The 14,013-nt window shown below is 56.2% G+C and overlaps 1 protein-coding gene across 4 annotated transcripts in view; it reads right to left on the bottom strand.

Moving 5' to 3' along the window:
* NUP210 (nucleoporin 210) overlaps positions 1 to 14,013 on the bottom strand; it is an 89,557-nt gene that overhangs the window by 12,310 nt on the left and 63,234 nt on the right. For all 4 annotated transcript variants that reach the window (XM_047781968.1, XM_047781957.1, XM_047781949.1 and 1 more), the window contains exons 22-31: positions 13,766 to 13,893; positions 13,531 to 13,666; positions 12,189 to 12,251; positions 11,846 to 12,025; positions 9,449 to 9,529; positions 8,435 to 8,566; positions 7,075 to 7,233; positions 4,481 to 4,572; positions 2,703 to 2,877; positions 881 to 1,056 (exon numbers count right to left, since the gene is read on the bottom strand). In XM_047781968.1, coding sequence (XP_047637924.1) covers positions 881 to 1,056; positions 2,703 to 2,877; positions 4,481 to 4,572; positions 7,075 to 7,233; positions 8,435 to 8,566; positions 9,449 to 9,529; positions 11,846 to 12,025; positions 12,189 to 12,251; positions 13,531 to 13,666; positions 13,766 to 13,893 — 1,322 coding nt within the window. The remainder of the gene's footprint in view (positions 1 to 880; positions 1,057 to 2,702; positions 2,878 to 4,480; positions 4,573 to 7,074; positions 7,234 to 8,434; positions 8,567 to 9,448; positions 9,530 to 11,845; positions 12,026 to 12,188; positions 12,252 to 13,530; positions 13,667 to 13,765; positions 13,894 to 14,013) is intronic.

The following is a 14,013-nucleotide window of genomic DNA, read 5'->3' as shown; positions in this document are numbered from 1 at the left end:
TGGGAGTGGTTCTCAACCTTCAGAGTCACCTGAAGGTCTTGTTAAAACAGATTGTTGGGCCTGTGAATGTGCATTCATAAGGGTTCCCAGGTGGTGGTAGTGATGCTGGTCTGGGGTCCACACTTTGAGAATCACTGTGCTTGCCGACCCAGATGTCTCAGCAGGTCCAGCCTGAGGCCATAACTCTCTTCCTTGCTCTCTTTCTTGCTCTTCCACCCTCACTTTAGGCCTGAGGCTGCGGTTTTATTTCAGAAGAGTCAGCCAAAAAGAATTGCCCTTGGGACCTGATGGGACCAGGTATTCAAACCCCACTTCCTGGCTGTGCGGCCCTGTACAAGTGGCTTGACCTCTCTGGGCCTCTACAATTGGGTGACAGTGAGGAGTCAGATGGCACGTAGAAGGGTATGCACACAGCAGACGGTCAGGCTCCCTCCTCGCCAGCGCCTGCACATTGGAAGCTTTTTTTGACCAACTTTTGGAGAGGGTGTGGCTGATGCTTTGCGTCCACTGACCACACGGCCAGGCCAGCAGCCAGAGTGGTCTGCATCTCCCTGTAGCCTAGCTTTCCAGGCTGCACAAAAGTCTTACTACAAACCTTCCAACCACAGAAGGTTTCTGTGTTTCACTATTAGGGGTCATCCCTGCTGAATTATTTCATGCCACATGGTAACAACACCTCTTGGCCATGCCTCCCTCGCTGCAGCCACCTGGCTGAGTCTGGCATGCCCTCTGTGGCCCTGCTAGTATGGAGGAATCCCTGCTCTGGAAAACCATAGGTAACAAACTCTTCTTTCAGTAGCGCTGGCCTCTTAGTCGCCTGCGGATCTGGGAGCGGTGGAGACATGACTTCTCCTAGGGAATGAGGGCATCTATATCCTACCTGTTAGTTGCAAAATTAAGGACGGAATTGTGAGCATGGAAGACATCTCCTGAGTTGTCATGGAAGTGGACGGTGAAAGTCACGGTCACTCCCAAGGGCAGGGCCGCCAGAGCCTCCTTGTTCTGGGTGTGCAGGGCAGGGCCCATGGAGATCCTCAGGTAGGAAACAGGGGACACCTGGGGACAGCGGGCAGGTGTGGTGATGACTGTGCCAGGAACGGCTCCCCGAAGAGCCCCCTCCTGAGGGGCCTGCCCCAGCCGGCCCCCATCCTAGGAGGTGTTGAGGGGGTGGGGGGGTGGAAAGAGTGAGCATCCTGGCCCTGTGACATTGTCCCACCTCCCCACACAGTGGCCAGCCTCACTCTGAGGAAATCTGACCCACAAGAGTCAAAATCCATGACTGTGAAAAATTAGATCATTATTCACATTGCAAAAATATCCCATGGGCTTTGACTGCTCAGTCTTTTTAGAGGACCTGGCTCTCTGGGCATTTAAAGGAGAAACAATACCTGCTCAGCCACAGAGGTGCACCGCCTGGAGCCCCTGTACCCCCAGATGCACCTGGGACAGGTGCCCCTGGGAGAGGGGAATGGGACTAGGAGGGCAGGTGGCTTACAGGAGCCCAGGAACCCAAGTTCCTTAGAGAGCAGCCCTGGTCCTCTGACTCCAGGTAACATCTGTCCTGGCCAAAAAGCCAGCCCCCAAAAGATCCAGTTTCTTTGACAAAGATCAATGGTGAGTGACCAGCACACAGCTGGTGCTCAATACACGTTTGTTGGCACAGGATGAGTAGTCGGTCACCATCGCTTACTCAAAAACTAGGGTGGAGGGTTCCCTGCTGGACACCCACCTTGAAACAAAAAGACATTAATAAGGAAATAGGCCTACAACCCAAGCAAAATCTGAGTATTAAAGTGGTCGTGTAGTCTGTCACTGAGGATTAGAAAGTGGCTGTGATGACATGTGTGAAGAAAATTTGGTTCAGGATAAACCCCAGGACTCAACCCAGGAACGCCCAAGGGTAAAGTCCTGTCACTAAGGAGCCCAGCATGGCAGGAGCACATGGGACACAAACCTGGGCCAGGCCGATGTGGGCTGCAACCCAGACCCTGGCCCTCAATCACTGCGTGACCTTGAGCAACTCACTTCCAACGAGTCTCAGTTTCCTTGCCTGTAGGATGGGTCACCTTGTTCTCTAAGGAGCCAGCTGCAGTGTAATGGTTTCCGAGTCAGGACAGCACACATATGCAATACTCTTGGTTGGCTGGGTAGCAGGCACTGCTGGCCGCTCAGGACACCAGGATGCCAGTCCCAGCAAACCACAGACCTTTCTGGCCTCAGTATCCCCATCTAAGAAACAAGGTCCTGGAGTTCCCATTGTGGTGCAGTGGAAACAAATCCAACTAGGAACCATGAGGTGGTGGGTTCGATCCCTGGCCTCACTCAGTGGGTTAAGGATTCGGCGTTGCCGTGAGCTGTGGTGTAGGTCACAGACACAGCTCAGATCTGGTGTTGCTGTGGCTGTGGTGTAAGCCGGCAGCTGCAGCTCTGATTGGACCCCTAGCCTGGGAACCTCCATGTGTTGAGGGTATGGCCCTAAAAAGACAGAAAAAACAAAAAGGAAAAAAAAGAAATGAGGTCCTTGCCATCAATCCTCTCTGGGGATCTTTGGCTCTGACAGCCAGAAGATGCTGTCGCTTCTTACCTGGGTCCTTAAATAAATTCTTACATATGATTTCTTGACTGGAAGGTGAGTATAATTCACCTGCATACCTGCAAAGGTTTTAGTGCTTTTATTACTCTAAAAAGAAGACAGATCCTACCTTGACAGCCACGATGATGGTCTGGTTGGCCCCAAAAGCCTCTTGGGCTGTCACTTCAACTGTGGACGTCCCAATTAAGGACCCTGACACCAGGAAGCCCTTCTCGTCAATGTGCACAACGGGCACCTTCTCAGGCCCGTCCAGAATGCGGTAGCTCAGAGAGGCAGCGCCATCCCTTCAGGGAACAAAACAGACCTGTGCTCACAGAGGGCGAGGGGACTGGGATTCAGAGTGCCGCTGCCCCCCATGAGAAGAAAAGGCTGTTATCTTGGCCCCATTGTGAATCGGGACCACATGCAGCAGTCTGGCCAGGTCATCAGGTCGCTGTTGAGAAACCTAATTTGAAAAACCAAGAGTTCCAGAGAGAGCAGCACCTTTGTGGCCGGTAGATGGGAGGGGAGGGCGTGAGAGCCGAGGGTCCCATCAGCTGCACTGACACTTGCTATAAAAAATTGTTTTGTTTGCTGCAATAAGGCAGCCATGCACAGTGGAAAGAGGATGGGGCTCTGGGCTGGACGGAACCCAAAGGCAGTCCCCACAGACTGCAAACAGAGTGCCTTTAGGCACAAGCGCCCCTCTCTCAGCCTTGGTTTGCTCTCCTGTGAGATGGGAGCAATGGCCTGCCCTGTCCTATTTCCCAGGGCAGTAATGGAAAAAAATGGGCCACTTACTAAGAATATGGTTTGGAAAACTACTGATAAGATGCACTGCATAGATGACAAATTATGCAGTATTTTGTGCTCTTTTACATATTCATTGATGTTATAAAGAAAGAAAGGAGAGAAAAGCCTTCCAGGCCCAACCCCCCCACCCTCTCTCTATGCTGCAGCCCCACAGACCCTCTGCTGATGTCTTTAAGCAAATGTCACTGCTTCTGCTCCAAATTTATCCCCCCTCATTGATCCCCTCCTCTGCACCTACCAAACTTCTATGCATCCTGTGAGACCCAGCTCCAACATGTCCATCAGGGGCATGCCCCTGCCCTGCCACCGACCCTCACATGGAGGGCCCTTCTCTGGGGTGTGACTTCATCACGATACTTCATCTCATTATAGCCCTTCTCATGCTACACCCCCTCCTCTCCATCAGGCTCCTCAAGGGCACGGCTGGCATCCACCTCTGTTCCAGAGCCCAGCTTGGAGCCGGGAGGTGACACTTTGGGCTGCGTGCCCACTGCATGTACACATGTGTTTTTCCAAGGGTCCTTGCAGTGCCTGACCTTGCATTTGCAGTTCACGTGACAGGCATTGCTACCCAAACCATCGCCTTAGAGTGCCAGGCAAGTCAGGTTTGCAGACAGGCTTCAAAACCTGCTTCTCAGGGTTCATGTGCATCCCCCCTACCCCTGAACTGGGAGGGGCCCAGATGAGATTTGCATTTTCACCCCCACCCCAGGTCATATGCACCCCCTCTTCCCGAACATGCCCCCAGGTGGTGCCCCAGCTCCAAGACTACACGTTGAGCAGTAAGTCTTAAAGACACAGGGGCCTTTGAAAACTTGGACACCTCCACACTGGCACTTTCCCTCTGTGAAGTGTTAGATTTCCACGAGAAGTGTTAAAGGCACTGGGCTACAGGGAGAAGTGGGACCCTCGGGGAGATGATGCAGGGACATCCTCCAGGACAAGGAGGAGGGAGAGGCTGCCCCTGTTCCTAGCACCACACGGATGGAGGCACAGCTCCCCTGGAGTCCCTATGGCTCCTAACAACTTGATGAATGAGCCTTAGGGTGTGAGCACCGCTTGGCAACCTGGCTGAGGCCTCACTGAGTCACGCACCTGTTTGTCTGGAGCTTTATAAATGAGTTGGGTGACATCAACACGTGCTCTGCTTCTATTTCAGGGTTCAGCAGCCGCAGCTTTTCAAACACCTGGAACAGAGGGCGAGTTTTCTTCCAGCGTCCAGTGTCTGCCAGCATCTCCCAGGAACTGGGGATGGGACTGCAAGGGCTGACTTTAACAGGCCAAGGGCGTGAGGAGCAGAAGCAGCAGGTGTGCGTGGGCGAGGGCCTGCCCCTGCCCCCCACCCCCGAGCTCCCAGAGTGGGTGTGGAAGGTGGCGCACAGGGTGAGGGTCCAGGTCCTGCTAGGTGGCTCCTGCTGGGACTGAGCCTGAAGAGAGCTCTAAATACCCCTTCTTTCAGCGAGACATGCTCTCCTCGTGTGACCATCCCAGGGCCACCCTGTGTCACTCCCCAACCCAAGCCTCGTGCCCTCTCTCTGGCCAGGCCCTGACAAGATCAGCACAAAACCAGGGCACCTGCTGACCTCAGGCTAGCAGCTGAGAAACCTGATGATGGCAGATGGACGCTGATGGTGCCACAGAGGCTGACCTTCCCTGGGACCCCGGACCACTCTCTGCACATAGCCTGAAGCACTCACCATCCTTCGAAGTCCCTTCCGCAAGGACCCTCAGGGCTGTGGACAGACTTGGCATCTAGCCTGGAGGCCAAGCACAGCTTTGAGTGGCCCCTGTCCCCGCCCTAGGTTTTGATCTGACCAGACCAGCTGGCCACTGCTAAGGGCCTGTGGCTAAAATCTGAACTGATGGGTGATTTTCCAGAAGGAAACCAGCCTGACTTCCCTCCATCCCAGCACCACTATGCTTTGACCACGTACTCAAGTTCAACTTCCTCCTCTGTAAAAAGGGTCTAAGAGAAATCATCCTCGCCACGCTTGTCTCTCAGCGCTGGGGGATGGGTGTGACACCACAGAGTGGTAGTGCTTCCTAATCATGCCCTGGGCCTGGCCTTTGTGGGCTGGACCGGGTGCTAGGGTCAGGGGAATCCTTCCACCAGGCAAGCAGCATCCAGAGTGAAGCTGTCTCCCTGATTTCCACTCAGATGCATGCATTGCGCAGGAAGTACACACTCAGAGACAGGTCCACTCCCTCTGTTCCAAGGTATGTACCTCTGTGGTCCCTCCTGAGATGGGGGTACAAGGGGCTCTCCCTCTCCTGTCAGTGTGACTGGCAGGAAAGCACCAGTACCCATGCCATGTGAATAGCCTCAGGGCTAGGGAGACTCTGGGGGGATGTGAAAGTTGGGGGCATGGCTGCTTCCCTCCTCCTGCTGGTGTGGCCATGGGACCAGCAGCACACCAAGACTTTCAGACAGAACCCTCCTATTCCTAAATGTTGGCGCCAATACAAATTGTTTCAAAGCAACAAGTGAGAGAAATAAAACACCTCTGCAGGCTGGATCCGGGGTCTCTAAATTTCTGATTGCACTCAAAACCCATCCACTGTCAGCCAGGGAAACCGAGGCGCAGAGATGGTAAGTGACACAACTGAGGGCACAGAATTAGGAAGCCCTGACTTTAATTCTATGAGAGGTATCAGAAATTTCTTAATTTTGTATTTTGCTGGGAAGAACATGTATTTGCCCATGTCTACATGTCTCTCTGTGTGTGCACATCTGTGTATGTATGTCCCTGTGTGTTTATGTGTATATGTCTGTGTGTTTGCGCGCCATTTGCGTGTGTGTATGCGCGCGCGCCCCTGCAGGTGCAGGGGTAAGGGGGCTGGCAGACGGGCGTTTCTCTCTTTGAAATCTGCTTCTTGACCCAGAGTGGGGCGCGTACTTAGAAGTGGTTAGTGTCTTCCTGAGGAAGGGCTTGAACCTGCTTCTTTTCTCATGATATTCAGGGGCTACTCTCAGTTTTTCTTTGCAATTTAGCAGGATCTGACATTACAGAGTCCCAGATGAGCAGAATTGCGCCTCTGAAGCTAAAAATGCTCTTCAGAGGCAACTTGTCCCCTCCTTGCTTTTACAGAGGGTCCGGGAGGAGCAGGGAGGTAGAGGTGGGCATCAAGCCCTTGGGGGGACGGGGTGGCTGGGTTCCAGTCCTGCCCAGTGTGCCCTGAGCAGGCTGCCTCCATCTGTGAATGATGGGTGGCACCCTTGGTATCTCAGGACCCTCCTGTCCATTCACTGGGTCCTGTAGGGGCTTCACCCCCAGGACTACAGGCTTCACAGGAGCCAGCCAGGACATAGGGAGAGTGCGGCTACCCATTAGTGCCCCAGAGCGCTTGCAAAATATATAGACAATTAAATGAATGCCCAGCTCAGTTGACATTCCAGCCTTTTCCTCCCAGAAGGCACTTGACTCCAAGCTCAGAACCATCTGCTATTCCGGGAGCACATCAAACTGTTTCAGACCTTCAGGCCTCTGCATGCACCACACTGTCCACCCACCTGGCCGCTGAGCCCACCCCTCTGTGAAGCCCTGGGTCACCCCATCTCTGGGCTCCCATTGCACCTCAACCCCCCAGTCCAGACCCCTGCCCCATTTGCCACATCCCCTGGAGGAGCAGGGACACCGGGCTGGCTTTACCCTCCCGCTAATGGTGGTTTCTGTCCACCTGGCCTTTACCTGGATTTGGATCTCATCAGAGAGTTCTTTGGCGAGGCCCAGCAGCTGCCCGGCTGTGGGGTCCAGAGCCTTGACCACTACCCTCAGCCCCGTGCGGCCTTTGGCCCGGCCATGCACGTTCATGGCAAAGTTGTACTGGGATGGGAGCCGGAGTGACGCCTGTGATAGACAATAAACACATCCTCAGGAAGAGCCGCGGGCCCCCACTCCTCCACAGGGCAGAGCCAGGCAGGAGCCCCTGACTCTGAGCTGTCTGTTCTCACACTGCTGCCTTCTTGACAAAGTCAGGGCCTGCTAACCCCAGGAGCCACAGCCTGAGGTCCCCCCAGCATGAGCACAGGGCACCTCACACTGTGTTTCACGGGTACCTATGGAAGATGCTGGGCTAACCCACACCAGCTAGCATTCTCACGCAGGACTTGTCCGAGCCTTAACCATGCGGGTTCTGTACGAATTACCAAGACACTAGGTCTGGGTGTTTCCCCACAGAGGCCCTGTTATGGGATATCTGTGAATAAGTCACATGCCAGGGTACCACGGGAACAGTCTGGGGAAGCCTCCCACCCCCACCCCCGCACTGGGGAGCAGATTCTGATCCCACTGGGTGGGGTGAGGGGGGGTACTCATTCTGCACCAGATGAGCTTCAGGCAGCCTCTAGGAGACGCCATCCTGTGCCCCCCCACCCCCGCCCCAGGGCGTTATCCCCACAAGAAACCTCCTAAACCAAGCACACTCAGGTCCAGGGTTGTAGTGTGCAGTCCAGTCCCCATGGCCCATGCCCAGGCCCACAGCCCCACTGGCTGGGTGACCCCAAGCACGTCACTCCATGCATGGGCTCCAGATCAGACCTAGGGAGGGGCCAGGGACCGCCTCCTCCAGGAGGCCTAAGGAGAAGTGAGTTGGGCCCTGGGAAAAACCTGGAGAAGACCCCAGGGCTGCCAGGCGTCATCTTAGAAAGGTGGTCAGAAAAAACAGACTGGGGACCCCGACCAAGACCCTGTGACATTCTGTGGCTTCCCTACAGCTGTCATTCTTGCTGCCTTCCAATGGCAAGTGACCTCTAAGCCCATCTGCTGCGGCGGGCCAACAAGCACATGCTTAAAAGAAGCTTGCAGCCTGCCCTGGGGAACCAGGAAAAGGGGAGCTGGGAGGCCGTGATCCTAGACACAGCAGGACTGCAGGTTGGGGGTACACTGGGGGATGGACAGTGTGGTTGCAGATTTGGGAGGAGACAGTGAGCCTCAAGGGGCGGGAAGCCTGGGTGTGAGGTACAGACCTCATGGGCAGAGAAGAGGGGAGAATCCTCCCACCTTGACACCACCTGGGATGGAGGGTGCGGGGCTCAGGGGAGATGGGTACCTCGTGGTGCCGCCCCCGGATGTCCAGGATATCACGCTTGGTGACAGACCAGTGGAAGGTCAGACCCGGTACGGCATTGCCAAAGGAGAAAGGGTTCTGGTTGTTGGTGATCCCGGTGACATAGACGGGCATCTGCGGGGAAAAGTGGGCCTGTGACCACCAGAGACCTGCAGCCGGAGATCCCCTGGATGCCTGGGGCACCACCTGGACTGCCTCGCCACTGGCCGGTACATTCCCATCTCTGAGGGACAACAGGAGCTGGTCATGCCCTAACCAAGGCCAAATGCGGCACAGGTCGGGGGCGTCTGATGAAGCAGCAGAGGACAGAGCAGAAGACAGTGCCAGCCCCTCCCTCCAGTCCCTCTGGGGCCTTGGCTGAGACCCTAGCCCTGAAATGACCCCCTAGAGCTCTGGCCTGCAGCTCCCCAGCCAGTCTGCTCCCCTCTTTCCCAGGATGGTAGGGGCCCCTGATCATGAGGGGTGAGCATGGGTGGATCCAGTCTCCTACAGTCTGATGTGGCAAAAGGCAGAGATGGACTCTGCCAGGCTGTGAGTCAGCACCCAGTCCCTTGAGTACTAACTGGTGACCTCGGCAGGAGCCCTAAGCCTGCCGCGTGATACAGTGACACGGAGTTCCCGAGTCCCTGGAGGGGTTGTTATGCACACTGGGTGGAGTAACACACAGAAAGCACTAAGGAGAGGACGTGCACACAGCATTCCCTCCTTGAGGGCCCAGGCACTATCCTAGGTGTGTGGAGGTGACAGATGATGCAGATGCAGGCATCACAGGCATAAGAATGACAGGGAGCCTGTGCTCTGGGAAGGAGAGCAGGGAAGTGAAGACCCCGCAGGGAAACAGGGTTAAGCAGGAGGAGGGGGTGGAGACTGATCCAGCAGAGGAACAACATCCGGGGAACAGCGTCCTAGCAGCAGCTCCAAGCCCATCTTCAATCAGAACTCAGAGCCTGACACCTGGCAAGAGGCCGCCCAGAGAGCACGAGGTTCCCGCCTCACCTGGGTCCCCGTCCTCATGCGGGTGATGGGGGCGCGGATCCTCACCGCCTGAAGACGCAGCACCTCCACCTCCACGAGATCCTAGGTAAAGGGCTTGAGGGCTCAGGCTGGCTGCAGAGAGGGGCCCCTCCAAGGAAGGGGGCTCCTGCCGAGGCCAGCTCAGGTTTAAGTGAGAAAGCACTTGTGACTCCTTCCCAGGAGGCCTGGCTTTGTGGCTGGCTCTTCCCCTGTGGACCTTCCTGCTGCCTCTCCCCTGCCCCAGGGAGTGCCAGCCCGGGCCTCTGAGTCTACAGACCTGTTCAATCCGGATGCTCTAGGTCAGCACTTTGGGGACTTGGAGACACTGACCAGGGATTGTACTTCTCTAGGCTGGGATGCCCTCACAGGATAAGTCTCCAAACCATCCCAATCCCAAATCCAGTCTATCTCTGACTGAGTAGGGTACAGGGACAAAGATAGGAACCAGGTAGAGTGTGATTAGAACGACCTTATACCCTCCCTCATTCTGAACTCTATGCTCCTATTAATCTGGCCAAAGACTAACTTTACTGGCTTCCTCGTAGTGCTGCTGACTCATACTGAACCTAAGCTACTAAAATCCTCAAGCCCTCTTTACATGAACTCATGTGAGCCCACCTCCTGTGCCTTGTGATCTGCGCTAACCCTGGCACATAGTAGGTGCTAAGTAAGCATCTGTTCCCTTCCTTCCCTTCATCCGTCTCACTGCTCAGCCTCCTCCTGGCAGTCCTGGACTACCCTCTGGCCTTGGGAGCCGATTTTCAGGGCGACCTGGATTGGACAAATGGAACTGTGAGCTTCTGACCAGCGTCACATAACTGTGGACACATGGACCTCAGGGCCCCAAGCTGAGCCTCTGCCTGCTTGGCAGGAGACACCTTTCAGATGCAGCTGGTGGTGCTGCCTCTCCAACTGCCAGGGGCGCCAGGGCCTGCCCTGGGCCCTCCCCCAGCCTGCCAGATGGGAGAGGCGGGGAGAGGTAGCCCAGCAAGATCAGCCAGGAGGGAAGCAGTGGCCAGGAGGGACTGCGTGGCTGTGTCCCTTGAGCCGAATTTCTAGCCAGTTGCCATTTCAGCCACATGGCTCCATTTCTGAGGCTGCAACCCTTTCTTTAGAGAGAAGCAAAGCAGGGTCTCCTTGGTCTGTAATTCTGGAGAGGGAAAAGGAGCAAATCAATGAACTCAATGTTGGATCAAAGTCAGGCTCCTTCCCCAGGGCAGAACAGCGGGCGTTCCCTGGTATGTGTGTTCAAATGCTCCGAACTCAGCAGTGCTCCAGGACAACTCTCAGGGGCCCAATCCTGGATGAGCAATGGGATGGCCGAGCTCTGAAAACTTCCTGTCCAGTCACATCACACAGAACAAAACACCCTTCTTAGAGCCAGGGCTCCAGCCTGGCCTGACCACCAAGCAGGTGCTCCAGTAAGTTAGCGCTGGTCAAGGACCCAGGGTGGAATCCAGGCACCCTGAGCCCTGCCCACGCTCTGCCTAGAGGCCCAGAGATGTGCTCGTCCCAGGAAAGAAGGAAACCATCAGACTGAGAGACACGCCCTTTCCTCCTGCTTGCAGTCAGTGCCACCAATGTGAGGCTGAGGACCTCCTTGGAGAGGGCTCCCCTGACTCGGACCCTGGAAACTCTGCTGACCTGGAGAAGTGGTTAGGAAATGGGCCCTGCTCTAGCAAGGAGCCTCAGGAGATCACATCCTATAACTGAGCAAAGATACTAGCGGATGACTCGGGTTTTCTTTTTCTCCAGGAAATATAAATCCACAACTGAAATACTACCAGTGTCTAATTATCCGTATTCAAGGCAGCCAAGCCAACGCATGCCTCCAAAACCACATACTGATATCCAGGGTGTCAGAGCCATAGTACCCCATCTCTTCTAAGAGAACAGCTCCAAGCCCTGCTTGCCATGAATGAACTAAAGGGGAAGGGCTCTAAAGTCAGCAATGTTAGGCAGGGCAGGGGATAGCCATGTGGTGGCTGTGGCCATGGATCACCCCATGGGCCCACCATCCGCACCCTGGGCGGAGTGGAGCATGCGAGGACTCAAGGAGGCACATGTAGGGTGGACATGGTCACCGTTACCCTGCACTGGGATGTCCCTAGGGTGGGGGCCTCAGCCTGGAGAAGGGCAACCTCGGAGTATGAGCGCAGGGCTGGCCCTGGTGGCTGAGGGAGGCAACAGGCAGGACCTTCGGACTCTGAGGGCACGAGCAAGACCCACAGAGAGGGGTGGTCCCGGCAGCAGGACCCAAGCCCTCCCGTCATGGTGGACCAGCCCCGGCAGCCACCTGGGGAGCAGCACTCCATCACAGGAGAGCTGGTGTCGGAGAACTCAGAAGGCACCTATCCTCAGTGCAGCCCATGCAGTTACCTGTGACACGATGACAAGCTTGCCGGTCTCAGCGTCCACGGCCTGCACGACCCCTGACACGGTGCCATTGCCCACGGCGAGCCCCCGCACCAGCCCGGCACCGGTCACCACTGCAACACTCTCATTGCTGACGGCGAAGAGGATGTTGGACTGAGGCTGGGGGCCGCCCTCGGAGGTGATCTGTTGGGAGAAGCAGCAGGTGGTCCGCCCACACCCCACCCTCATAGGCAAAGGCGCCAACACCCTGGAACACTCCTCCTCATCTCCTGGAGCCCATGGCAGGGGCGTGGCCAGCTGTGGCCATGGGTGGGGGTGGGGCAGGGACTCAGCCTGTGGCTCCTACCTGCATTGTGGCCCCAATGATCAGCGTCACCTTCCTGGGTATCAACCTAAACGGGGGAAAGACCTGGGTGTGGAGACACAAGAGAGAAAGGGGATCATTGTGCTCCAAGCTCACACAGCTGAGCAGAGTCACAATTAATTCCAGGCGAGGGACATGGTGCACGGACATCAGCCCTCTGACGAAGGCCTGGGGTCCCAGCTGACTCTGGGCAAGCCCACTCAGCCCCTCTGAGACCTTGTCACACCGCTGGGTCCCGGGTCTGGGTTCTCGGGGGTGTGTCCTGCTGTTGGAGACAGACCTGCTTCCCAGCCTGCCCCACACCGTGGTCAGAGGTGGGGTCCGGCAATGTGTTTTAATCCACCTCCACGAGATCCTGGCCCATGTCCAAGTGTCCAACCCACCACCTCTGAGATCTCCTGTCTCCTCTTGGAAGGCTGCCTCTTTCACAAAATGTCTCCAGGTTCTACCGACAGACTGCCTTAGAAGAGCTCTCTACTTCAGTGGCCTCAGCACTTTCTGGATGAGGAAGGCAGGGAGCGGGAGGCAGGGATGAGGACACCTCAAGTCTGCAGCAGAGCCAAGCCCCGGCGTCCTCCTCCTGTACCTCCACAGTGCCCACTTTGTCCGAAGACGTGCCACCCGGCCAAGAGCCGCTCTGTGCGTAAGGACTAGTCTCCGTAGGGTTGTGCGATTTATAGACAGAAATGACCTTCTCTCACCAGGAGAAGAAGTTGCACTTCATCTAGAGGCACAACCTGCATCCCCTGACATGAAGTCCACCATCCCCAGGGGCTGAGACTGCAGCGGACGCAGCAGGAACAGTCTAGAGCTACTCCTGAAGGATAAACTAGGACATGACCTCTTGGCCAGAGCAGGGTTGCCCCTGGTGACTGTGGGGCTCCTGTCAAAACCCAAGGCCATGGAGGCATGAGTCACACGCTGAGACAGAGCTGGGTCCCCAGAGCTTCCTCATCTGGGAACTGCCCCTGGAGCTCTAGCAAGGAGCCCCCACTTCCAAGGCGCTGACCATCAGCACATGCTTCTACACACAGACCCACATCACCTGCAGCTCCTACCCAGCCATTGCTTTCCAGTCCTTCAAGGGTTTAAGGAATGTTCAGCCCAGCCCCTCCCTCCTGCTGCCCCCCCAAGATCCCCGGAGCCAGTGAAGACCCTCTTTCAGTCAGAGGATTCTAGGGTAGAGTTTAACATGGCCTCTCCAGGTGCCTTCCTGGGCCACCCCCAAAACTCCCAGCCTGTCATGGGAAAGCCATATGTCCCCCGCCCTGACATGCAACGGGACTGGGCTGGTCCCACCATGCGTGAAGAGGAACAGCTTTACCTCAATCTGCTGTGGGGCTGAGTTGATTCTCTGCCCGGCTTTATCGGTCACAGATGCAGTGAGGCTGGTCTGGCCAATGGCCACGCCGTGGACTCGGAACGTGGCAGTGTAGTCGTCTGGGGCCTCGTCAAGGGCCCTGGAACAGAGGGAGGGGCTGGGACTTCTCCCCAAGACAGACCCGCCGGTGCTGCCCCCAGATACCCTCCTCCAACCCCTGACCCCAGAGAGGACTCACACCAATGTGACTATCTGGGAGGCTGCCCGGAGCTTCAGGTCCATGAAGGCCAAGTACTTGGCCAGGAAAGGCTTCTTGTGAAAGTCCAGGACACGGACATATGCCTTGACCATCTTCCCAATCTCCACCTACATGGCAGGGGACAGAGACTCAGGGCTGGTTTCTGAATAACCAGCCCAACACCTGTGGTACCCACGGCTCTCTGCAAAAGCATCAGCAGCCTCAGACCCACAGACTCTGGCTGACCT

This window comes from Phacochoerus africanus, chromosome 1 (genome assembly GCF_016906955.1).
Source record: "Phacochoerus africanus isolate WHEZ1 chromosome 1, ROS_Pafr_v1, whole genome shotgun sequence".
Classification (NCBI taxonomy): Eukaryota; Metazoa; Chordata; class Mammalia; order Artiodactyla; family Suidae; genus Phacochoerus; species Phacochoerus africanus.
The sequence above is the reverse complement of the archived record's forward strand: the minus strand, read 5'-3'. Positions and strand labels throughout refer to the sequence as shown.